The 26,229-nt window shown below is 41.7% G+C and overlaps 1 protein-coding gene across 2 annotated transcripts; it reads right to left on the bottom strand.

Moving 5' to 3' along the window:
• Positions 1 to 239: 239 nt before the first annotated feature.
• CCDC174 (coiled-coil domain containing 174) lies at positions 240 to 26,229 on the bottom strand. Of its 2 annotated transcripts, none has more exons than XM_082849125.1 (11): positions 26,137 to 26,229; positions 23,316 to 23,420; positions 22,291 to 22,391; positions 15,141 to 15,199; positions 13,004 to 13,178; positions 9,524 to 9,619; positions 8,393 to 8,535; positions 7,560 to 7,654; positions 6,890 to 7,022; positions 5,017 to 5,169; positions 240 to 887 (listed from the first exon to the last, which is right to left on the bottom strand). In XM_082849125.1, exons 1-11 carry the CDS (start codon positions 26,176 to 26,178, stop codon positions 802 to 804), a joined length of 1,188 nt encoding a protein of 395 aa, XP_082705251.1. In that variant the 5' UTR covers positions 26,179 to 26,229; the 3' UTR covers positions 240 to 801. The 2 variants fall into 2 exon arrangements, with proteins under 2 accessions (XP_082705251.1, XP_082705250.1); XM_082849124.1 differs by lacking the exon at positions 240 to 887 and adding an exon at positions 2,272 to 3,592.

Genomic DNA, 26,229 nt, shown 5'->3' with positions numbered 1-26,229 from the left:
ACTACATTTTATTAAACTTAAAACTTGATAATTCAGTTATTGGCAAACTCTTAAATGTTTTCAGTATGTTTGGATGAACCTGGGTATGTGAATCTACTTTCAAATGTATTTTATGAAATCTAAATACAGATCAAGTATTCCTCATGAAAATTTAGCATCTGAATTAAGATGGGCTGTAAGTGGATACACAGATTTTGAAGAGTTGGTGTGAAAAGAAATGCAAAATATCCCATTAAACGTTTTGTATATCGATTAAATGTTGAAATATTTTGGATATACTGGATTCAATAGAGTTGACCCTTGAACAACATGGGTTTGAACTGTGAGGGTCCACTTATGCGCGCATCTTTCAATACTACTACAGCACTACAGGATCCACAGTTGGTTGAAACCAGATACAGAACTGTGGGTACAGAGGGCCGCCTGTGGAACTTGAGCATCCACGGATTTTGGTTTCCATGGCAGGTCCTGGCACATACAGAGGGATGACTGTATACCACAAAATTAATTTCACTTTTTAAATGTGGTTCCTAGAAAACTGAAACTGACACACACAGCTTATACCTCATTTCTACTGGGCAGTGCTACCAGAGCACGGGTCTGCAGCCTAAGAACTCCAGTGCCATCTGCTGGACACACTCCTACAAAACAGGCCCACAAGAAACACTAAAACTGGAATTGTGTTAACGCTGAAGGACCCCGAGTCTGAAATGGAAGAGGATAAAACAACTGGGCTCATAAAACACTCAACATATGCTGTTAAAATGAGATTAGAAAAAGGTTTATACAGTCTTTGAAATCCTAGAGAATATCCAACTTACAGTTATTAGTCGATAGTGACCCTGAGCCAGCATGCACAGGCTGCTCTGCCGTCCAACGTGGGTGCCCTGGGCAAGGACAAAAGGTTATTTGGGGGCCCCTTCCGTGACCACTGCCTCCTATACTCATGTGCTTGTTGCTGCCTGCCTAGTCTTCCCATCCCTTCTCTACACTATGCCTCTCGAGACCTTCTGCTCTACCTTATAAACACAACCTCTTCCCATCTTTCTCTAGTCTATTATTCACCTTCTCTTTTCTTCTATTTTTCCTTATGATTCTAGGATATCTAATAATTGTTTTTTCCTTTTAGTATTCCAATTTTTCTTTTTGTCTCCTCTCCTTTTGTCCTACAAGCTGTTTCAGTTGGTTTTACACTTTTACATTTAAGCCTTTGGTCCATTTTGAGGTGCTTTTGTTTTTTATGTGGTGAGACGTACGAGTCCAAGTCCATTGTTTTGCATGTGGCGAGTCAGCTGTCTCAGAACCATCTGTAGAAGACTGTTCTTTCCCTACTGGATGATTTTGGCACCGTCAAAAAATTAAGTGACCACAGATGTATGGGTTTATTTCTGGACTCTCAACTCTGTTTCAGTGATTTATCAATATGTCAGTACCACATTGTTTTTTTTATAAATTTATTTATTTATATAATTTTGGCTGCGTTAGGTCTTCGTTGCTGCACGCAGGCTTTCTCTAGTTGTGGTGTGCAGGCTTCTCATTGTGGTGGCTTCTCTTGTTGCAGAGCATGGGCTCTAGGGGCCCGGGCTCTAGAGTGCAGACTCAGTAGTTGTGGTGCACAGGCTTAGTTGCTCCGCGGCATGTGGGATCTTCCCGGATCAGGGCTCGCACCCATGTCCCCTGCATTGGCAGGCGGATTCTTAACCACTGTGCCACCAGGGAAGTCCAGGATCACATTGTTTTGATCCCTGTAGCTTTGTAGTAAGTCTTGAAATCAGGAAGTGAGTCCCCCAACTTTGTTCTTATTCAAAATTGTTTTGAATATTTGATATTCTGGGTCCCTTACAATTCCATATGAATTTTAGGATGAGTTTGTCAATTTCTGCAGAAAAAGGCAGCTGGGTCAGTTGGTTTTCATTTTTGTTAGGAGAGATATTTGCCTGATCAGGCTGACAAAATGACCATTTAATAGGTCTTGCAACTCCACCCTTGATCTGGACTTCAGAGGTTAAGTTTGCAAGAATTTGGAATTTTGTCTATTACTGATCCATACTGGGGCAAAAGACTGAGAGCAGAGGGTGCTGAAGAAAACATGAGTCTGAAGCAAACATGCACCTAAACAATCTGCCACTTAGATATCACGTGACTAGTCACGGACCCTCTCTGTGCTCCCATCAACACCACTGTGCTGTGGGAACAGAGACCACAGGCTCCAGCAGGTGCTTTGAGGACCTGCTCTAACGCCTTCTTACAAGACTCACTGGCCTGGGAGGCAGCTGTAACAGCCCTGTGGACCTGGTGGTCAACTTCTACTGCTTGTCTGCAGCTGTGAAGAGAACATTGAGGTGTAGTAGGTAGAGCACGGGAATGGTACAGGCACAGGAAGTCCTTCTGGAGTTCTGCTCACCCACTTGTTAGTAAAGACAAAAGGACCTTGCTGTCCCTCACTCCAGCGCAAGTCCATCCTACCCAGGCTGAGATGACTCAGCTCCCAAGAGAGATCAGGGCCCAGAGCGGGAGAACCAGGGAGGCAGGTGGAGATGAAAATCCAACCCTGGTGGCTAAGGAGCACAGCTCTTACCATGCCCAGCAACCTCCACATGTGCCCATCACTCAATACACACTTAATGAACGCCCACTAAGCGTGGCTGTGATAATCGCCACTCAAAAAGGAGTGATAGTAAGAGCAAGTGACGTCAATGTCTACCTTTCTGGACTGTGAAGTCCTCCCTGGTCTTCCTGTTCATTTCAAATGATATGCTTAATTCTCCATTAGTGTCAGGGTCCTCCTGGAGACTAGATCACTTTGCCTCCCAGTGTACCCTCATGTGCCATCATTTGACAGGCTAAAATTCTTCCTGACAGATGCTCCACCAAATGACCTGGAAGCTGAATGCTTGGAACAAAGACACCTACAAGCTAGTACTGGCAAAAGGAAAGGAGTGGAACCCCTAAATCTGAATAAGTCTTGGGAGTGGGTATGAAGCAGACAGGATTGCAAACACCTTAGTATCAAGTATTACAGAGTATGTTTACTCTACCTCAGCTCACATGTAAATCCAGATGAACTGGTATCTCCATACCAATGAGAATGAAATGAACAGCTAAGTGGCCGGAGTTCCCACAGTACCATTCACTTTCTTCCCTGCTGACAAATACAGCCTGAAGTCTGGATCTTCAGGGAAAAGACAGGAAGAGAAAGTTACAGTTCAGTCCCTAAAGTTAAGTTATTTTCTCTGCTCTGGGAGAGGAAGGCACCATCAATAGTACAGACCCAAGTTATAGTGTTTTTAAGTTCATGTCACTTGTTTATAGTATGAAATCATATCATCCAGAGTTTCAAAAGTGACCGCCTGGGCTTGTGGTAGGCCGCTGGGGGCTGGAGTGGATGATGTATGTGAAGAGCTGGGGTCATGGCTCTGGCCAGGGTGCTGCCCCGGGTCACTCTGTGCAGGTGCAGGTCTGTTCCATGCCTGGCTACTCAGAGAACCAGTTCTTTTTTGGTCCACAAAGTAATTCGATGGTGGGGCAAACTCAGGGTCTCTCTCAGCCCGGAGATCTGATTGCCTCTTCAACCAATACCCAAAGGAAAAGTCTAGTAAAAATAAGAAAGAGTATTATTAGAACTGATGATTGAATCATTGAATGTTTATTGTTATTACTTTTTAATTATTGTATATACTTCTTAAAAGCCACCTTAAATTCTCTGGAGAACAAGGACAGTAATAACAGAACTATAATACAAGGTATATGTGATGCCTACAAAGGATAAGGAACCAGGCCAAGAAAAAGGAGTGAGAACTTCCATGTGGAGAAAGGTTCAAGGAAGGTTCTGTGGAGAAAGAAGGCTGGCAGGCTCTAGAGACAATGCCAAAAAAGTACTAAAATTGCATGTGAGAGACAAACATAAAAAATCAAGCACTTAAATCATTTGCTTGACATAATGTTACAGGTACTTCATAGCAAAACACAAGTTTTGTCTTTTATTGAGTTTTAGAAGACACAAAAGGCACCTGTCCAGATCTATCTTGGTATTCCATCTCTATTTCTAACAGTAGCACTAACCAAAGGCACTCACCCATCTGCATATCTTTTACTTTAGTCGTGGATCTCATCAGTTCCAACAATTCACGCTAATGTACCACTGAAATGATCTTTTTCAAAAAGACATAAACCAGAGTCTTCTCCCAAAGAGAGGCTGCTGTAGGGACCGTGGTGTATTTACAGACAAAATTTACAGACAAATCTGCATAACCCAATGGAACCATATGTGAATCCGAGTTAATACACTGGGACACAGACTGTTTTCAACTGAACATAAAAGAGACTGCTAAAAACACGGAATACATTAAAGTACCAAACCTTCATAAGGTTTTAAAAACTGGTTCCTGAAAAACAGCATCCCAGGGGCTTCCCTGATGGCGCAGTGGTTAAGAATCCGCCTGCCAGTGCAGGGGACACAGGTTCGAGCCCTGGTCCGGGAAGATCCCACATGCCGCGAAGCAACTAAGCCCATGCGCCACAACTACTGAGCCTGCACTCTAAATCCTGCGAGCCACAACTACTGAACCCACGCGCCACAACTACTGAAGCCCGCGTGCCTAGAGCCCATGCTCCACAACAAGAGAAGCCACTTCAATGAGAAGCCCATACACCGCAATGAAGAGTACCCCGCTCACTGCAACTTGAGAGAGCCGCGCAGCAATGAAGACCCAAAGCAGCCAAAAATTAAAAACGAAAAACAAAAAAAAAACAGCATCCCAAAGCTGTAAGACCACATGGGGGCAGCGGGAATTTCAGAAACCTTCCCCCAAGTGCTTCTCAAAAAAAAAAAAAAAAAAAGAAACTCATCCTTTAGGCATGACGCCTTGTAGACCCTGGTCTTTTATAATCACACTGTCTAATGCTCCTGGGTATTGAGAAGAAACAAGTTCAACGATGTGGAGAACTCCTTAAGCTTCCAAGGACCAGTAAGACTCACCAGAATCACACTCTGTTCAGGAGAACTGACCCCCTTACCTTTTCCTCTGTCCCACTCCCGGATGTGTGGCACCCCAGGCCGGGTATCCTTCCTCTCCTGAACGATGACTTCGACTTTGCTACTCTGGGCAGCTGTATGAGGAGCTGGCATGACCTCTGGTTCTGGTGGCAATGGCCCAATAACATCTCCATCTATTTTTGGCAATGGAATAAGACTTCATTATAACAAAGCTTAAAACTACTTTAAAAAATTAAATAGAACATGCTCATCCTGAGAGTACAAACAATAACCGGTATTTATTGAGTATCTATCATGTGCCAGGCAGTGGGCTAAGTATTTTGTATACAATAGTTCACTTAACCCTGTAATAACCCTAATAAAGTCAGGACTGGTATTCCCACTTTATACCCATTTTATAGATAAAGAAAATTAAGATCAGAAATGCTACACAGGTGGACAGTGACAAGGGCCAGGATTCAAACCCAGGATGGATGGATTTCCAAGTCTCTGTTTGCCACTATGCCACCCTGCTTCCCCTGACCAACAATCGAAGGACCAGAAACCCCCCAATTACTCAACTAAAGTAAGAGTCTCCGACTAAGCAAGGGGACTGAGGGTGATGAAGAGCTGGAGCCTGGCGACAGGCTGTATGCTATTCTATTTTGGCCATATTTTAAAAGAAAATAGATTTTTAAAAAGCACTGGTGGCACTTTACATCTTGTGGAAATGACAGATGTTCAGGAGTACAGCAAAAACAGAGAAACAAAACAGTTTAACATGTCACAGGGAGACAGCATTTATACAAAACTAAATGGACCATTTTCCGATTCCCAAGTGTTCTGATCTCCTTCCAAAGCTAAACTGAAGTGTGTTCAGAATTAGAAAATGGCCCGTGGCTTAGCACAGGCTTCCGGGGGAGCTGGAGAAGCTTCTATGTGCCCCTAACACCCACACCCCCTTCTTCCTTTTGGGACTACAGTGCCCCCCAGCTTCAGCTGGATATGTGTCACCTCGTCAGAGAGGCCATTTCCCAGCCTCCCCTGCAGCTAGGGATGGCCCGTGGATTCTGGCCATTGGGATGTAAATCCGTAGGTTGTGTGTGATCCTGACTCACATCCCTAGAATGGAAGCTGGGTCCCCGCCCCTTCTTCCCCAGGGCTGGATCATGAACAGGTGCTGGGGAGCTAGCGACCGTGCAGGTGAGAGGAACCCTCTATGGAATGACAGAAGTATTAAGACAGGAACAGGCCAGGGAAAAGGTGACCATACAGGGCAGAGCTACTACCTGCCCTGGACACCCACCACCTCTGAGGTGTTAAACTAGAGAAGCAGACGTCCACCTGGTTTGAGCCAGTCTCTGCAGTGTCTCTGTTGGGGAGTTTATCCCAGTCTAGCATAACAGTGAGCAAGTCTGACCACAGTACTGAACGGTGCTCCCAGCATTTCAACAGTCCCTTGGTAAGCTGTCTATACCCATATTTGTAAATCCTTTATTACTTTCTGAAAGCACGTCTTCTTTAAAATACATTACTTTATAATAACCAACAAAAACCGCAGCCATAGCAAAAAAATAGGTCTAAAACATGTACGTGCACAACTAAATTGTATCCTAAAATACCTTTTAATTATTTTACTTAGGTATTTTACTCCTAAGTCTCAGTTACTAAACCATGCTGTTCTATGAAACAACACAATATACTGCTAATACCCTTGTCTACAGCCTAAAATTTTCTTTGGAGTGTAATTCCATGCCACTTTGGTTATAAAAACTGTTCCTGGCAATATCTCCAAGGTGCACTGCTTGCTTAGAGAATAAAACTAGATGGCTGATTTCCACATTGCCAGTCCTATTATTGAGACATCAACAAAATTTTTCCTTTTGTGGTTTAGAAACACGAGCCAAGATATACCTCTAACTTCTTCCTCTGCTCCATCCTCTTTAGATGTTTTCATCTTTTTTTGTCGGAGTTTGGCAAGTCTTGCTTCTAACATAGCCTTTCTCTTTTCCTTTATATTTTCTCGTTTTGTTCTCTGATCTGTTGTCTGAACAGAACAGAAAATTAGAAAATGATTAGCGTATTCACAATATTTCTGTTGAAAAGGATGAAATAATTAATTTTATTCTAAAAATAGACTAATTGATTTTCATGCCACCTCTAAGAAGCCATCCTTGAGATCTTCAACATGAAGACCCGTTAAGTCCTCTTACACAAGCCCTCTGATGTCTTCTGAAGTTTAGTAAGAGTTCAGAGTATCCTGGAAGGCTTACCATTCAAGAAAATTCTGTCCTACTCCTTAACCACCCTCTAATAACTTTCTATTTTCTCACCCAGGCCGCTCCAAAAGTGCCATATTTGAAACCAAGTTTAAAACATCAAAGTTATACAAGTTACTTTTGAACAACTATAATCTTAAAGTCTGAAACACCAAAATAATATCGCAATTACCTTTATGAAACCGATAATTGCATTCTGAATAGCAATGTAAATTTCTAATTAATTTACTAGATTTTTTTGCAGTACGGTACAACAAGAAACCCAACCGCTCAAATCCTTAACATCAACTGAGTTTAATTTGTACCTGCTCACGCAGCATTTCTAAAGTTTTCATCTGCTTGTTTCTCAACTCTTTATCTCGGGCAAAGGCAAAGTATCCAACACCAAGTTGCCGGGCCTCTGAAATAAGTCAAAATTATCCAAAAGGTTAGATTTCCCTGATCAGTGAATTAAATTCAGACCAAATTCCTACCACAGCAAAAAGTAACACAATGATGTCTCACACATTTTGTTTTGTTTTTTCTAAGAAGCAGCTAAAACAAAAGTTAGAAGTTGTTTCCATCCTGTTTGCCAAGTGACAAATATTCATTAACATTTTAGTCATAGGCTGTCTCCACTTCTCTTGGGGAGCAAACTCGGATTAACAGACCCTCTGTTAGGAAGATACTCCCAATATGAATATTTTTAGGCTATGAAGTGAAAAAAGGGGTATTTTCAATTCCGAAAGCAGAATCTTTTATTTCCACATAAGAGCTGCTGCTTCACGAATACTTCCTTTTATGCTTGTCATTTGTTCAAGATAAAAAAATGATTTAAAAAAGCTGCCAGATGGGGGCTTCCCTGGTGGCGCAGTCCTAAGAATCCGCCTGCCAATGAAGGGAACACAGGTTCGAGTCCTGGTCTGGGAAGATCCCACATGCCGCGGAGCAACTAAGCCCGTGTGCCACAACTACTGAGCCCATACGCCTAGAGCCCGTGCTCTGCAACAAGAGAAGCCACCACAATGAGAAGCCCATGCACCGCAACGAAGAGTGGCCCCCGCTCGCCGCAACTAGAGAAAGCCCGTGCACAGCAACAAAGACCCAATGCAGCCAAAAATAAATAAATTAAAAAAAAAAAGCTGCCAGATGACTATACCATTTTCACGAATGTCTTCGTAATGTACGGGCCCCATTGGTCTTCTCAGGGACTCCCTCTCTTCTTCCTCCCATTGCTGGCGCTGGAGTTCTTTTCTCATATCTTCAGATAGTAAGGTTTTTTCATTTGCAGGACTAACAAAACTAGGAAAATCGAGCAAAAACCATCTTAGATAAGAGTTGTGACACAGCAATGCTTCAGTTCAGGAGTGCGATCATGGATGAGTAACTCTAGTTATGAAGAAGACAGTTCCTTACAGAGGCTTCTGACCCACAATACCACTGGGAACCTGCAAAAACTATTTTCACCTTTCTTTAATCAAAGCAAGCAACATGTTACATTAGCATAATGAAATCTTGCCTCACCACTCAGACAAATTACTTTCCTTCCCACCCTGGTCTTGGGCTGAATGGAGGGGGCAGGAGAGGCAGAGAGGAGGAACTACGGGCCTCCTGTGGACGGTCTCCCGTGCAGGACCTCATGTCCTGTCAGGTGGCTCAGGGCTTCTGCACTTTCTTCCCTGTGCCAAGCCCAGGCCTACCTGAACCTGGATGATGTGGACAAGGTGGACCTTCTCCCAACGCTTTCCACACAACAGCTGCCCTTGGTTAGAATTTTATTCCCTGGGATGTTTTAGCAAGTTACCTCTTGGGTGTGTCTTAGGCACCACAGAAAAAATTCTAGCCATAAAGCCCTTACTTCAAAATGCAAAGGTGTATAAACAAAAAGTTAAGCTAACTACCTGCCTGCCCCCACCTGCTGTGGGATAACCAAGAGTATATTCTTAAACACTTTCTCCGCAGTGGTTTGTTTGTTGGCTTGGTCTGGGCTCATTCTCTATTTGTTACTCTGTAGGCAGACATCCTTCCAAGTAAACAGATAGGCTCTAACTCATCCCTTTTAGTAGCTACACAATGAGTGTAGCTCATTCACTCAGGTTGTTCCCTGAGTGTGGACTATGTGTGTATGTGTATGCTAACCCCAAAAAAGTGCTTCCACTAATATTCTTATACATTAAAAAAATACTCTTACAGCAAAGCACCAAAGAAAATAAACTAAAAACAGCCTTGCGCACAAAACAATCCCCGTGTCTGCATGTCATGGGCAAAGCTTTGCATGTCACACACTTACAGCCTCCCCTGAAGATTTTTATCCATTTCCAGCAGATGTGGCAAATCCTTTCTCATACAGCGCCGGGATCGCCCTAAAGAATCCACATAATCCACCCTGAAATAAAAGTGAAAAGACGTGGAAAATTGTACATGACATATGGTTCCGTAAGTTAGGAAGTTGGTGCACAGTAAAAAGTTAATTTAGGCCCCATCACCAAGAAAAACCCTCAACCTGAGACACCACTACCATTGGTAAGAACATGTTTTTCAAAGTTAAAAGTTGACACACAGTAAGTTCATTGAGCCCTTTATTAAATCTTAGTTTTAGAAACTGTAGAAAATGATCATGTACATCTCTGACCTCAAGACAAATACGCCACAAAGACCCCTGCTGCAGCATCTCAGAACTTACTTTAATTTGGTTTAAACAATTCCAAATATTTTATCAGCATCATAATAACTTTGCTCCGTACCATATTCTCAACTTGCTCACTTCCTTACAGTCTTCCCAAATTTGACTTTTTATTCTTTCCTGTATTTCTTTAAATTGGTACAATTCTTCCCAATGAATTAGAACTTTCTTAATATAAGTATTTTGAGAGACTCTTTTTGACTAGGAGGAAGCCAAGCAACACACATTTTATACCAAAGAAGCACCTCAGCAGTGGGCCAGTCTGTTATCTTTCACCCCTGTTCCTCTTTCCTCATCCTGGCCCCAAGTACCTTTGTCCAGGTATGAGGCAGGGGAGCCAGGCAGCCGGCAAGGCCAGTGAAATACTGAGACTCCCCCATACAGGAAAAGGGCAGGTTTTCATGAGTAACATTTCATTTGCATTATGATGCAAAACATTTTAAATTTTTTAAATTATGGGCAAGGACTCCCTCACAGCCTTTGGCAGGAGGCTGAAGAAAGCACAGAAGGGCCAGCGCTGCTGCTGGACCAACTCAAGGTCAGATTACCATGCATATGGCTTTGCTTTTGTTAGCCTTTTCTTTTGTCTCACACCTGCCGATTCCAACTGTCAGCCTATGATTTAAAAACTGAATGTTTGGGAATCCACAACTGTAGTCCTAAAACTGATGACCACAGAAATAAAACCTCCAACAGCAGAGAGCAGGTTCTTTCTCCCTTTTCTTCTTTTCCTTTTTTCTTCTTCTATGAATGGAGAACAAAAAACATTGAGCCAGATGGTCTGAGTAGTTATTTACAGTATTTTTGTGGAAAGATTTTCCACCACCTGGAACTTAACTACTTAAAGGATTTTACAAGCAGTTACAATTCTGGAACCTAATTTAAAAACAAAAAAAGTGTCAGAACTGCTTGCAGTGCATCTTCCTTCACCATATGGTGGCATGTGACACCTTCAATTGCCCTCCAAACTCTTCAAATCAGTAACAAATTGATTGTAATCATACAGGCATTAATATGAGGGGAAAAAAAAGACATTAAACCTTTCAAAGGAGATGAGATTTCTCCTATGAAAAGCAATCACAGGCCATTCTGTCTCTGGAGAAGGCCTCCAAAACATTCAGATCCCATCAAAAAGAAGTGGCAGAACAGCAGCCAGCAACTGCCCCATGTAATCAGCAATCACTGAGCAAGCTCTCAGAGAAACAATTACTCGAGGTACAAGGGGGACACAGGAGGGCTCGGAGTCATGCCCTCTTCACAGGGCTCTAGGGGGAAGTTAGGGCACACGCTCATGAAACACTCCTAACAGGAGCAGGCAGGGTGTAAAAAGTACCAGAAGTTTGCCTCAATCTTCTTCTGGTAATGAGGCCAGTTATGTGTCAATATAAATAAAAGGTAAGACCCAAAGGAGCAGAAAGTATGTTTAAGTGCTACCAGAGTTGAGATGAGGGAGAAACCACTTAGACTAGAAATGATGAAGAGACCATGACAGAAGGGATGGCATCATACAGGCTCCTCTTCTGGTTGCTATAGCAAGTGTGTGGCCACTTAGCCCACCCCAAATATAAGTGTTTTAGAAGGTAGGTAAGAAGACCCCTCCACAGCATGAAGATGCACGTTCTCTGTGTTCCCAAGCAAAGACTGCTCTCCTCACTCATAAATGACTCCTGCCCACAGGGGCAATGGCTGACAAAAGGTCAACGAGTGCTGCCAACAATCCTAAGCAGTTCCTAACAAACACCCCCATAAAGAGGACATTTGAGCCTTGAAGTGGGGGAGGGGTGGGCTCTGCACCAGCAGGAGGGGAACAGGCAGGGTTACTCCCAGGACACAGCATCAGTGCATCTCCATGCAATTTCAAGCCCTTTTGAACAAGTTTCTAAACAATGTCTTAGGTACAAAAAATCATAATGGAATTTTCATTCTTGTCTCTTTGTAAAGAAAAGACTAGTTTAGTTTCCCCATCATTCACCTACTAGGCATCACCATCCCTGTTCTACAGATGAGGAAACTGAAGCTTAGAGAGGGTAGGAACTTGATCACAACCATATCACAAGTGAAAGGCAGAGCTACTGCTGTCCAGATCCAGGTCATGATGCCTAGACCACACTGCCAGAAAATGTCACAGCCAGAGTAAGGCTCACTGGATCAGCTCTGCCAGCCTCTTTTCACTGGAAATAGAGATAACACTATCTACGTGATGACTCTCCATGATGCCCGAATAAGGACATGGGTAAGGTAGCATGGGTAACAAAGGAACATTCTTCTGCCTAAACAACTTTTTCACATCAATGAAACAGGCCTATCAATGCCTCCATACCTGGCACAGTGCCTGGCACATGGCAGGAGTTCAGTCTATCTGTAATTATTTCCTTATTGGAGCTACTCCTTCTATACCTATAAATCCAATCCTATTTAAAGTGGAGTCTCTAAAGAAAGAAAACTGATTAAGAACAGAGAGAAAGGGACTCCCTTGGTGGCACAATGGTTAAGAATCCACCTGCCAATGCAGGGGGCACAGGTTTGAGCTGTGGTTCGGGAAGATCTCACATGCCATGGAGCAAATAAGCCCATGTGCCACAGCTACTGAGCCTGTGCTCTAGAGCCCGCGAGCCGCAACTACTAAGCCCGCATACCTAGGGCCTGCGCACCGCAACGAAGAGCAGCCCCTGCTCACTGCAACTAGAGAAAGCCCACGCACAGCAATGAAGACCCAATGCAGCCAAAAAAAGAGAGAGAGACTGGTACTTCCCTGGTGGTCCAGTGGGTAAGGCTCAGCACTCCCAATGCAGGGGGCCCGTGTTCAATCCCTGGTCAGGGAACTAAATCCCTCATGCATGCCGCAACTAAGAGTTCACATGCTGCAACTAAGAAGTCTGCACGCCACAACTAAAGAGCCCGCATGCCTCAACAAAGAGCCCACATGCCACAACTAAGACCCAGCACAGCGAAAATAAATAAATAGTAAATAAATAAATATTTAAGGATAGAGAGAAATGGCTTGATATCAACCAAACAACATAACTCTCAAAAACTAAACGCAAGTCTGACAATGTTAACATGACCAAATGGCATAATATCACCAACCATTCTTCACTGGGATCCTGGGGAGGAGGGATATCTTTTTCAGAAACGGTTTCTTCATCATCATCTCTTTCTGTCTTTCTATAATCTCTATTGGCACCAAGCTCTTCCATTTCTTTGCGTTTGTCTATGATCTTCTGTGTGAAATCCACAAGGTACATATCCTCCACTTCTTCATCTAGGACATAAAAAATAATTTTCAGATTCTTGACATCAAAGAAGAAGACCACACGTGGAATTGACAGGAAGCAGTCACATTCAACACTAGGCGGCTATATTACCCGACAATTCAGTAGTTGATGTCTCCACCCACCCCCTAAATGCTCACAAAGACACAGAGCCACCTCGAGACTGACAGGGAAGCTGTAAATAGACCACTGGACACATGTACCACATAAAAAAATCTTTAAAAGCCTAATGTTTTCTGCTGCCTTGTCAATAACAAAAGGCTTTAAGATAACAAAACCATTTGATTTCAAGAGACTCATATAGCCAATTACATAATACAGAAGCAGAACTGTATTTCTCAGTAGTCTTTGTGGCTATCAGTAATACCCCTCTCTAATCATGTGGGCCATATCCCATAACCCTAATTATACTGCTACAGTATGGCAAATGTTTGAAGGGTCATAACACAAGTAAAAGTCATCTGAATTCTTTTCAATCCAAAGAACACCACTTTCAGGTAAGGCACGGTGCCAGGATCTGCAGGGCATACAGAGATGTGTAAAGTGCCATCTGCCTGCAGGCTTCATGATCTACTTGAGCTAAAACATACACTGAAAGTTAAACAGCAATCCATGATTTTAATTTAACACAGTATAGTGGGTGTATTCACAATGTTTCATGAAGTTTCACTCTGCTAGATTTAAGCTCTAAAGAACAGATAGTAGGTTCCCTACTACCAGGGGCTGGTGTTACCCTCACTGTACAGTGGAGAAGAGCTGAGGCTCCAAAACTTGACTAGCCCGAACATGCTGGTCCAATATGCCTATCAGGAGGTGGGCCTGCCGGTATGGACAGAACCAAATCTCCACGTCTACACACTCCTTTGGACTTGATTTCTATATTAACAATATAAGTAAAGTTTGAATCAAACGAAAAAAGACTTTTTTTTTTAAGCCACAAAAACATGTAACTCAAATGGGAAAGAGATACACGTTCCCAGAACTGAGGTGTAAGACCATGTAACAGTGAGGCCTCCTGCTGACTGACACCCTGCTGCTTCTTTAGGAGGAAGGCAAAGCCTCTCCCAGGGCCCTCAGCTTTGCGCGCACCCAACCTGCCCAGGCTGGGCTCCCCACCACACAGGGAACAGGCCTCTGCTGTCTGGGCCGCCCATGACCAGGGTCCCGCCCCGCTACCCTCCTGCTGCCCCACTACCCCCTCTCCCTGCCCCTCTGACCCAGCCCTGCTAGTCGGCTCTGCCAGCTCTGGCCCTCTCCTCCCTCCGATCTGCTCTCTCCATTCTCCCCCTGCAGAATCCCTTTCTCCAGTTTTCCAACACCTTCAAGACCCCCATCAGAGGCACCTTCTCCCTAGAGACTTCCACACGTGCCTTTTAAAGGCAATAAGATATGTACTGCCTTGTAAAATCTCTTCTACTGCTGTTGAACTGTAGGTTGGGTTTTATTTTTCTGGGGCAGGTATGAGGAAAGGGGGATCTTTTTATTATTATCTTAAAAGCAACTATAAGCACATCACAGAAAAAAACTAAAAATAGAGAAAAACAGGGGAAAAGGAACCATAACTCCAGTACCCTGATATAACCATAATTCCTCCCAGGTTTTTTTTAACATAGCAATAACTGTAATTGTGGCCTATTTAGACCTTGTTTCCTAAATTTGTTTTGTTCTGTGCCATTTTCCTCCACTGATGATACCCCGCCTTGAGGGCAGAGGCAGAGAATCTGGCTTATACCGTACTAGCTTGTCCCTTCATAGCACCTATCATGGAGCCCAGCACCCACGGGGCAACTGAAAAACTATTGCTGATTTTCTTGTCTCTGTGCTGGCACGGAAAGTAATCAATTTTATTCTTTAAATTTCTCCCTATTCTTACAATTATTTTAACAAATAATAAAATACCACAGAGGTATATGAATTACAGAAAATAAAGATACATAAATAATCATATTTACCTATAAAGGCTCCTTTAGTCATTTTTTCATATAATTTGGCTTTTTCTTCCAATTTCTCCCTAGTAGTAAAAAAAAAGCAAGTATTAGAAATGGTCTTTATCACTGCAACTCCTGGTAAGTCTGCCCCATCCCCAGCCTTACTGCTGCAACCTGCCCAAGGGACCCAGCCTGACTACAGCTGAAACCCCGCCCTGAGGGGACCCTCAGGCCCAGCCAGGTCTGCTCTGCCAACCAAACGCAAGCTCCGTGAAAGCCTAGCCCATGTTTCTCTCATTCATGACTGTATCCCAGGGCCTAAAACAGTATCTGGTGCATAGCAGATGCTCAGTAAGTATTTGATGAGTGAATACATGAATGAATTAAGATTCCAATTTAATTTAAATGCCAAATGTAACTTAAATACCAAAAAAAGAGAGATGTTTAAACAAAAACATTTTCTATTTGCAACGTTCCAAATGGATCAACAAATTCTATTTGTTTTACAAATTCCTTGTCTTATACAAGGGTCCCTGGTCTCCCTTGGCTCATCAGGCCTAAGGGAGGTAGAGACCAACTTCTTGGAAGTCTGTTAAAAATATATCGTGTCTATTTTATACAGAACATGTATAATGTATTCATGACAAATAGCTAATAAAAAACAAACATCAACCCTGGTATTTCAATACAGCAGTCTTCCTGCTCATGTTAATTCTAGAGACATTTATTCTTTCGTGGGTAAGACAGCTGACAATTCTTTTATTCTAGAAATACCTATAATGGTAACGAGCCCCAAACAAGTCATCTGAGTTTTTGCTTGTGAAGGATCACACTTAATCATAATAGAAAATTTCATTTCTAATGGTGTCCCAAGGGAATTCCCTAGTGGTTCAGTGGTTAGGGTTCTGTGATTCCACTACAGGGGGCATGGGTTCAATCCCTGGTTGGGAAACGAAAATCCCACATACCATGCAGCGCAGCCAAAATAATAATAATAATAACTAACAATAATAATAACAAACAAACTAACTAATAATAAACAAACTAACAATAATAATAATAATAATGGTGTCCCAAGGCAATGAAGTTCCTTGGTCACACTGCTGTGTGCTCTGGAATAAGTGACTTAACCTCTCATACACCTCAATTCCCACATCACAATAGGAAAGATAGCACTGCCTCTTAGGGTTGTAATGAGAATCAATTAGATAATACACGTAAAGCATGCCACCAGTTACAGCCTCTTCGCGTCTATGTCAGAAAGACAAGCACTGACTACATAAGTGCCAAGCACTGTTTTAGGTGCATAAGACAAAGTTCCAGCTCTCATGGGGGTCACACTCTAGAGAAGGAGAAAGACAATAAATAAATCAATGAAAAAGAGGATTTCAGACAGTGAGAAGAAGGGAAGGAAATAAAAGCAGGTTATCCCAATAGAAGCCCTTTGTCATGCATTGATGGAGTGCTCTGTGGACCAGCTCAGTCATATCAACTTCTAAGAGGTTAAGTTGCTCTTTTTCAGATGGAACTTAATGTAACAAGCAGTCTTGTTACAGAATCTCATCTTAGTAAAAATAAAACTTCAAAAAATTTAGAAAACAAAATACACTGTCTGGACAGAGAAAATGGGCAGGACACTAAGATAGGGTAGTCAGGGGAAACCTCTCTGAAGAGGACGTTTGGCCTAAGGCTTGCATACCAAGAAGTCAACCATGGAAGGAATCTTCAGGGAGAAAGCATGTCAGGCAGAGGAAAGATGAAGAGGGAATGAACTTGACATGTTCAAGGAGACATCAGCGTGGTAGAGGGTGCTGAACAAAGGGGAGACTGGTACAAAATAAACACAACAGAGACAGGTGGGGACAAGAGTGCAAGGGAAAGGATAAGAAGTTTGGATGCAGTGTAACAGAAAGAAGACAGTTTTAAGATGGCAGGAAGAGTCTTCAGATGAATAATGGAGGGACTTCCCTGGTGGCGCAGTGGTTAAGAATCCACCTGCCAATGTAGGGGACACGGGTTCGAGCCCTGGTCCAGGAAGATCCCACATGCTGTGGAGTAACTAAGCCTGTGCGCCACAGCTACTGAGCCTGCACTCTAGAGCCCGCAAGCCACAACTACCAAGCCTGCGCGCCACAACTACTAAAGCCTGCGCACCTAGAGCCCGTGCTCTGCAACAAGAGAACCACCGCAATGAGAAGCTCGCGTACCACAACGAAGAGCAGCCCCCGCTCACCACAACTAGAGAAAGCCCGTGTGTAGCAACGAAGACCCAATGCAGCCAAAAAATATACATTAATTAATTAATTAATTAAAAAATAATGGAGATCAAGGAAGATGTCAGGGAAATGGCCACTGGATTTAGTATATGAAGAAGTCGTTGGTGACTGTAAAGAACATTTCTTCAGTCAAGTAGTGAAGATGGAACTCAGAGGGCAAGGGTATGGGACACTTATCTGGAACCCACTATGTGCCAGACACTATGTAACTCCTTTAATCTCTTAAAGGGCTTCATGAGTTAAGTATTAACCACCACACAGCACAGACAAGGAAAGCGTCTCAATGGAAAAGTAACTTGCCTGAGGCCTTACATCCTCATGGACCTACCTCGGCCTGCTGTAAGCTCTGGAGAGATGCAGAAGTCCTGCAGATCATGGGGAGACTTGATTCCCCACGAGCACAATGAACGTATTATGTAAAAAGTTACTGGATAGAAAAATCACAGCAAAGTACCAAGGAATACTCTGTTATGCAGAGGAAACTAAAAAAGATCATGCCCATAGTTAATACTCAATGGTGAAAAGGTGGAAGCTTTTACTCTAAGGTCAGAAACAAGACAAGGATGCCTACCCTTAACATTGTTATTCAGTGTAGTATTGGAAGTTCTAGCCAGAACAATTAGGCAAGAAAAAAAAAAAAAAGGCGTCCAAATCAAAAAGGAAGAAATAAAACTATCACTATTTGCAGATGACATAACATCATATACAGAAAATCCTGGGCTTCCCTGGTGGCACAATGGTTAAGAATCCACCTGCCAATGCAGGAGACACGGGTTTGAGCCCTGGTCCGGGAAGATCCCACATGCCATGGAGCAACTAAGCCTGGGCGCCACAACTACTTAGCCTGCGTGCCTGGAGTCCATGCTCCGCAACACCACTGCAATGAGAAGCCCGCCCACCGCAACGAAGAGTAGCCCCTGCTCACTGCAACTAGAGAAAAGCCTGCACACAGCAATGAAGACCCAATGCAGCCAAAAATAAATTTAAAAAAAAGAAAATCCCAAAGACTCCACCAAAAAACTGTTAGCACTAATAAATGAACTCAGTGAAGTTGCAGGATACAAGATCAATACACAAAACTCTGTTGCGTTTCTATATACTAATAATGATCTATCAGAAAGAGAAAATAAGAAAACAATCCCATTTACAATTGCATCAAAAAGAACAGAAGAGACTTCCCTGGCTGTCCAGTGGTTAAGACTCCATGCTTCCATCGCAGGGGGCGCAGGTTTGATCCCCGGCTGGGGAACTAAGATCCCACATGCCATGTGGCACAGCCAAAAAAAAAAAAATCATAAAATACTTTGAAATAAATTTAACAAAGGAGATGAAAGACCTATACACTGAAAACTACACAGCACTGATGAAGAAACCAAAGATGATGCACATAAGTGGAAAGGTATTTACAGATTAGAAAAATACTGTTAAAATGTCCATGCTACCCAAAACAATCTACAAAATCAAAGCAATCCCTGTTAAAACTCCAATGGCATTTTTCGCGTAAATAGAATGAACAACCCTAAAATTTGTATGGAACCACAAAAGATCCCCAAAGAGCCAAAGCAATTTTGGAAAAGAAGAACAAAGCTGGAGGCATCACGCTCCCTGATTACAAACTATATTACAAAGCCATAGTAATCAAAACAGTATGGTACCGGCATAAAAACAGCCACATAGATCAATGGAATGGAAAGAGAGCCCAGAAATAAACCCACACACATGATCATTTAATTTATAACAAACGAGCCAAGAATATGCGATGGGAAAAGGACAGTCTCTTCAATAAATGGTGCTGGGAAAACTGGACAGCCACAGGCAAAAGAATGAAACTAGACCATTATTGTACACAAAAACTAACTCAAAATGGAATAAAAACTTGAATGTAAGACCTGAAACCATAAAAATCCTAGAAGAAAACACAGGCCACAAGTTCCCTGACATCCGCTGTGGCACTGACTTTTTTTGGATTTGACATGAAAAGCAAAGGCAATAAAAGCAAAAATAAAGAAAAGGGACTATATCAAACTAAAAAGCTTCTGCAGAACAAAGGAAATCATCAACAAAATGAAAAGGCAACCTATTGGATGGGAGGAAATATTTACAAATCATTTATCTGACAAAGGCTCAATAGCCAAAATAAACAGAGAACTTACATCTCAACAGCAAAACAACAATCCAATTTAAAAAATGGACCTGAATAGATATTTTTTCAAAGACATACAGATGGCCAACAGGTACATGAAAAGCTGCTCAGCATCACTAATCATGAGGGAAACGCAAATCAAAACCACAATGAGATATCACCTCATACCTGTTAGAACAGCTACTATCAAAAAAACAAGAAATAACAAGTGTTGGTTGGTGAGGATGTGTAGAAAAGGAAACTTTCATGCACTGTTGGTGGGAATGTAAACTGGCATAGCCACTATGGAAAAAGAGTATGGAGATTCCTCACAAAATAAAAATAGAACTACCATATGGGGACTTCCCTGTCAGTTCAGTGATTAAGACTCTGCACTTCCAATGCAGAGGGAAGGGGTTCCATCTCTGGTTGAGGAACTAAGATCCCACATACCGCACAGCATGGCCAAAAAAAAAAAAAGAACTACCATATGATCCAGCAATTCCACCTCTGGGTATTTATCTGAAGTAAATGAAAACACTAATTCAAAAGATACATGCACCCCCATGTTCATTACAGCATTATTTACAATAGCCAAGATAAGGATACAATCTAAGTGTCCACTGATGTATGAACGGATAAAGAAAAGGCGACATACATACACAATGGAACACTATTCAGCCATAAAAAGCAATGAAATCTTGCTATTTGCAATGCTATGGATGGACCTTGAGGGCATTATGCTAAGTGACATAAGTCAGACAAAGAAGACAAATACCGTATGATTTCATTTATATGTGAAATTAAAAAAACAAAAACCCAAACAAACTAACAAAAAAGCCCTAAACAAAAAAACTAACAAGTTCATAGATACAGACAACAGGATGGTGGTTGCCAGAGGGTGGGGAGGAAATGGGTGAAATGGGTGAAGGGGGTCAAAATGTACAAACTTCCAGTTACAAAATAAGTAAGTCATGGGGATGTAACATACAGTATAATGACTGTATTGCATAGTTGAAGTCTGTTAAAAGAGTGGATCTCAAAAGTTCTCATCACAAGACAAAACAAACTGTGTGGTGATAGATGTTAACTAGATTTATTGTGGTGATCATTTCACAATATATACAAATATCAAGTTATTATGTTGTACACCTGAAACTAATATAACATTATACTTCAATTATATCTTAATAAAATACATACATAAAGCATTAAAAAGTTATAGCATCTTTCAACAAAATTAAAATTCTAAGAATAATGTCCGGTAGTGAGAAAAATGTCTCAAAAATGAACATACCTTTAAGTCAAGTCTCATGTCTGTTGAGGATAGGCCAAACATTAAGAAAAACAATTCCCCAAATGGGCTAATATTCTGCCCTTTATTCTCAGACCCAAAAGAGCTGAGGAGCCTTAGCAACCACTGTTTTCAACTTTCATTATGCAATAGATCCAAAAGCACATGTGGCAGTCATGACAGACATTAAAACTTGGGATTCTGAGTCCAGGGTGATACTGCAAATAAGGGAAGAGCTCTTCTTTACAGAAGAATGCCAGCTAATAAACAGAATGAAAAAATAATAAACATGGAAGGATAGAATTAGAAAAATCCTAACTTTGAAATCATCACTGTAATAACTGACCCATCAGTGATGACAAAACCGTCGCATGAAAACATACTGGCAAACAGGATATTCACAGTCTCAGTTTCCCTCCTTAGATTATTATTAATTACAAATGCGGAAGAGCATCTTTACAGTGGAAAAATCTAGCAGACCTATCTTAACTGAGTGATCAAAGTTATCATCACCAATAATGACTTAAACTGACATCATGAACCTCCCGATGTGATTCAATGGGAGGACATATCATTACCTATATATTCAATAGTATTCTTACCAACAACAGTTAGTGTGACCCTAATCACATTGTGGGACACTGTAGAAACAACTGGGCTGGACTCTTTAAAAAACATTAACGGCATAACAGACAACAAAAAGGCAAGGGAACTGTTTTAGATTAAGAGAGACTAAAGAGATATGAAAATTAAATGCAATATGTACTCTTTGATTGACTCTTGGATTAAATGTTTTAAAAAACAATAAAGGACATAACCTTTATTTAGGATAAATGGTGAAATCTGAATATGGACCATATGATAGTACTATTTTATCAGTGTCAAATTTCTTGGGTATGACAGCAGTATTGTGATTATGCAAGATAATGTCCTTATTCTTAAAAGATATATGCTGAAATATTTAGAGGTAAAGTATCATGATGTTTAACGAAGTTTCTCTACACACACTGGAGAGAGGGAGGGGGAAAAAGAAAGTAAATTTTAAAAGATGTTAATTGGTGAACCTAGGTGAAAAGTATTAGAATATTCATCACACTCTTCTTTCAAATATTCTGTCGGTTTGAAGTTTTTCATATTAAAAAGTTGAGGGGGAAATTCACTTTCTAAATGCTAATAGCATGCCACCTAGTAGCCCCAAACCACACCACCATGGGGACACTTCTTAAACACTTGTTGATAACCTCAGTGCCTAACAGGGGCTCAAAGTGGGACTGTTTCATCTTTTAAACTGAGGCTTTCTCTTGTCTTCTTATAAGACTATAAATATGTCTGCAAATTATATTATTTTCAGAGTAATAAGAGTATTTGGCTATAAGGATGATAAAAATTAAAATTGTAAATCAAAAAGAGTAAAAGTTGAACTTTCATTCCTTTGCCTGGGTAGCCACAACAGCAGCTACATTTATCAGAGCGAAACTTTACCTCGCTTTGTCCAAAGTCTTCTGTTCCTCAATCTTCTGTTCAGCATCCTTCTCAGCTCGATTCGAAACTCCTGTGTTTTGTCTGCTCCAGATACTTGGTTTCTGGAGAATAATTTAAAAAGACAAGACAGAATCACCAAATGATCGCAAAAACTCTCTACTTGTCTTGTACATCAGAAGGAAAAAAAAGATAATTAGATCTTATGAATCAGTGGAAATAACTAGACTTCTGACAGCCAACCTATGTCCTGTAAATACACTGTCCATAGCAAAGTTGGAGCTGAAAAAAAAAGCCCTAATTACATAAAAAAAAATTTCTTTATACAATTGCAGTTACTTCTCTTTTATCTCCTGAATGATTACAACCTAATTCAAGACTAATGAAAACATATATAACAGAGATTTAGTAACACAAGTAACAGATACCATTAGCTATAAAATTGTAAAAACATTCACAACTCTTAAAGACCCAGCTATATTTCTGCTATATTTCTATATTATCTAATTGTTTATCTCTGGATTTATAACACCTGTAAAACTAGATCATCTTCCATGGAAATGTAAATAAACACATTCTAACAGCATGTACTATTCCAAAAGAAGTGGCTAAAGAATTAGATCATTACAATGCGCTTTTTTTTTCTTTTTTTTTTGCGGTACGGGGGGCCTCTCACTGTTGTGGCCTCTCCCGTTGCGGAACACAGGCTCTAGACGCGCAGGCTCGGCGGCCATGGCGCACGGGCCCAGCCGCTCCGCGGCATGTGGGATCTTCCCGGACCGGGGCACGAATCTGTGTCCCCTGCATTGGCAGGCGGACTCGCAACCACTGCGCCACCAGGGAAGCCCATAATGCGCTTTTAAATCTTACTAATTTCTATCTTAATATTTAAAACATTTCATGCATATGTTCAAATACAAGACAGGGATTTTTATGTAGCAGACACCATGAACACTTTCAAAAGACCTAAGTACAGTGTAATTTCCCTATGTTTGGAATTGATGGAGATAATTAGATCTTATTTTTACCTTAGTAGTTGGTTTTGGTTTCCCCAAAACTCCAGCATCTTTTAGAAGTTTTTCTTGTTTGAATTCTTCTTGTTTTCGGAAGAGTTCAGCCTTAAGGTCTACCAACTAAAATAAAACCAATAAGCAAACAAAAACAATTAATTCTAATGAGTGACTGGATTTCTAAGTTTTATAATTCTCAAAACAAGATTACAAGCTCCTATAAATGGACAAAACTGGATATAAAACTAAAAGTTTAAATGTAGAATCTAGTACAAAATAAAACCAAGTCATATTTCATTCCAGCTCTGTTGTAAATGCATTTAACTTTCAACACTTCAAGGCTTTCCTCTGGGCAAGGGGAGAGTGATAAAGCAAGGTAAATGAAATCTGCATCTTTTAGATTCAGATTCAACTAACATTATTAACCACCTTCTGTCTGACTGGCACTGTCCTTGGCTTTTTCTTGTAGTAATTTCACTTAAACATCACAACAATTTATTATTTCTATAGGAAAACGTCTTTGTTCAGCAACAATCTGAGCACCAGTATATGTCTGGCACTTAACATTGAAGAGCAGGATACCAACATGAATTAGACATAAAGCTGCCTCAAAGAGCCTACAATCTCCTAAGAAATGTAACTTACAATACCAGTCCGTTGTAAAAAATGACGTGAAGAGTGGAATTAAGTAGCAAAAAGTTCAGATAAAGGAGTATTTCCTTCTGGCCAGAGTGATCAGAGATGGCTTTGAAATGAAGCTTAAAGGATAGGCAAGATTTCAATAGCTAGAAAGAAAATGGACTGAGTGAATTTTGTTTCAGCGTGTTTTGGAAACTGCAAGTTTAGCTGAACAACAGGGTTCAAGAAGAGGAAAGGCCAGAGCAAAGGGTACAGGGGAGTTGGATCAGTCACCACTATCTACTCCAAAAAAGGATGTAATGACTGCTTCCTTTTTAAGGATCCAAGTACAGCTGCTTATACACATGGTCATTTATAAAGCAGATACTTATAAAGCCCAGCATCACAAACTGACTTTTAAGGTAAATCAAAATGACTGAGCTCAATGATTTCTATTTTGGAAGGAAGCAATTTAAAAACAGGCTTGGCAGGGTTTTTAATAATGCCAAGGGCAGGTTCATTCTAGGGCCTAATACTCTAAATTTAAAAAAAAAAATTTAAAACTTAAGCCTTGGGACTTCCCTGGTCGTCCAGTGGTAAAGAATCCACCTTCTGATGCAGGGGACGTGGGTTCGATCCCTAGCCGGGGAACTAAGATACCCACATGCCACGGGGCAACTAAGCCCACGTGCTGCAGATTACAGAGCCCACGCTCCACAACTAGAGAGAGAAAACCCGCACACCACAATTAAGAGAGAAGCCCGCGCGCCACAACGAAAGATCCCGCGTGCTGAAACTAGGACCTGACGCAGCCAAAAATTAAAAATAAATAAAGTTACATGTATCACTAAAAAAAAGACTTGTACATTTAAGGAAAAAAACTTAAGCCTGTTCTTCTAAGCCGCCTTTTTTTTTTTTTTGATGTGGACCATTTTTAATGTCTTTATTGAATTTGTTACAATATTACTTCTATTTTGTCTTTTGGTTTTTTGGCCCAGAGGCATGTGGGATCTTAGCTCCCCAACCAGGGATCGAACCCACGTCCCCTGCATTGGAAGGCGAAGTCTTAACCACTGGACTGCCAGGAAAGTCCCTCTAAGCCTTCTTAACTACATTAATTTTCTAGCCAGACATTTTCCTATTAAACTTTTGAACTTTAAAATGAAGATGCTCAGAAAAGTGTCAATTCCCAGATGGCATTCACATTATGATTATTGCTAATTTTAACCCGTCAGGAAAGGATAACTTTAATTTTACAGCTTTTTGATTCCTAATCCTCAAACATAATAACTAGTACCAATTTTCAGTATTAGACGGGGGAAAGGAGCTCAAATATTGGGCTACTTCCATCTTTTCCTTCATATCGCTTGCATCCTAACATTCTGCAGTAAATCCGAGATTAAACCAAAGGTTAGGCAATTTGCTCTGATATAACGGAAAAGACAACAGCTTTGGAGTCAAACAGATGGAGTGAGCCTAGTTCTACCACTAAGAACTCAGTATGTAAGCTGGAGAAAGCCACTTCATTTTCGGAGCCTCAATGGCATCACCTATAAAATGGGGATATTACTAGCACCTGCCTCCTAAAACAGTCAGGAAGATTCAATGAGGTAGTGCATACAAAGTGCTGGCACAAAAGTACTCAGAACAGGTTTTCTTCCTAGAAGCAACTAACTTAACAATGCTGTTTACATTCTGTTAGACCTTACAGCTTCCGGGCAGCGCAGCCTACGGGTGTATTAACAACTGTTTAGTTCCTGGTGGGGACTCTGGGCATCTCGGACCCTGGGGAACAAATCACACTAATGTTCTGAGGGGACCATGCCCGTCCCTGAACTAAAGGGAGATATATCTGCACAGCTAGCAGAGGCTGCGTTCCCCCTCCGACGGTAACGAAGACAAGGCTGGCAAAGAGACCTGGCCTGTTGTCGCGGAGGGGAGGCAGGGACATTCCAAACCCGGAAAAGACACCAGGTTCTGGTCCGCGTCTGAGGGGCAAGCCTGGTGCCGGTGCACGGCGGAGGGGAGACGTCACGTTCAGGGTTCTACAAGCAAGAAGTGGGCCCTGGCTTTTTCTGGGAGAAAAGCCAGGTACCGGGGGTCCTGTCTGAGGGGAAGCCAAGTTTGGGTCCCCGAGTGAAGAAACAAACGAGGTCGAGATTCCTGTCCGGCAGAAGCGAGGAGACGTGGAGCCCGCAGCATCATCTACACCCGTACTCACCGAGGACGCCGTGACGTCCAAAGGCTTTTTCTTCCGGTCCATCGTCGCACTAGAGCGCCCCAGCACAAAGTGAACGCCTCACCGGGTCTCCGC

Source organism: Leucopleurus acutus (genome assembly GCF_964270905.1).
Source record: "Leucopleurus acutus genome assembly, chromosome: 10".
Lineage (NCBI taxonomy): Eukaryota > Metazoa > Chordata > Mammalia > Artiodactyla > Delphinidae > Leucopleurus > Leucopleurus acutus.
Note: the sequence above shows the minus strand (reverse complement) of the source record. Positions and strands in the feature narration are given on the sequence as shown.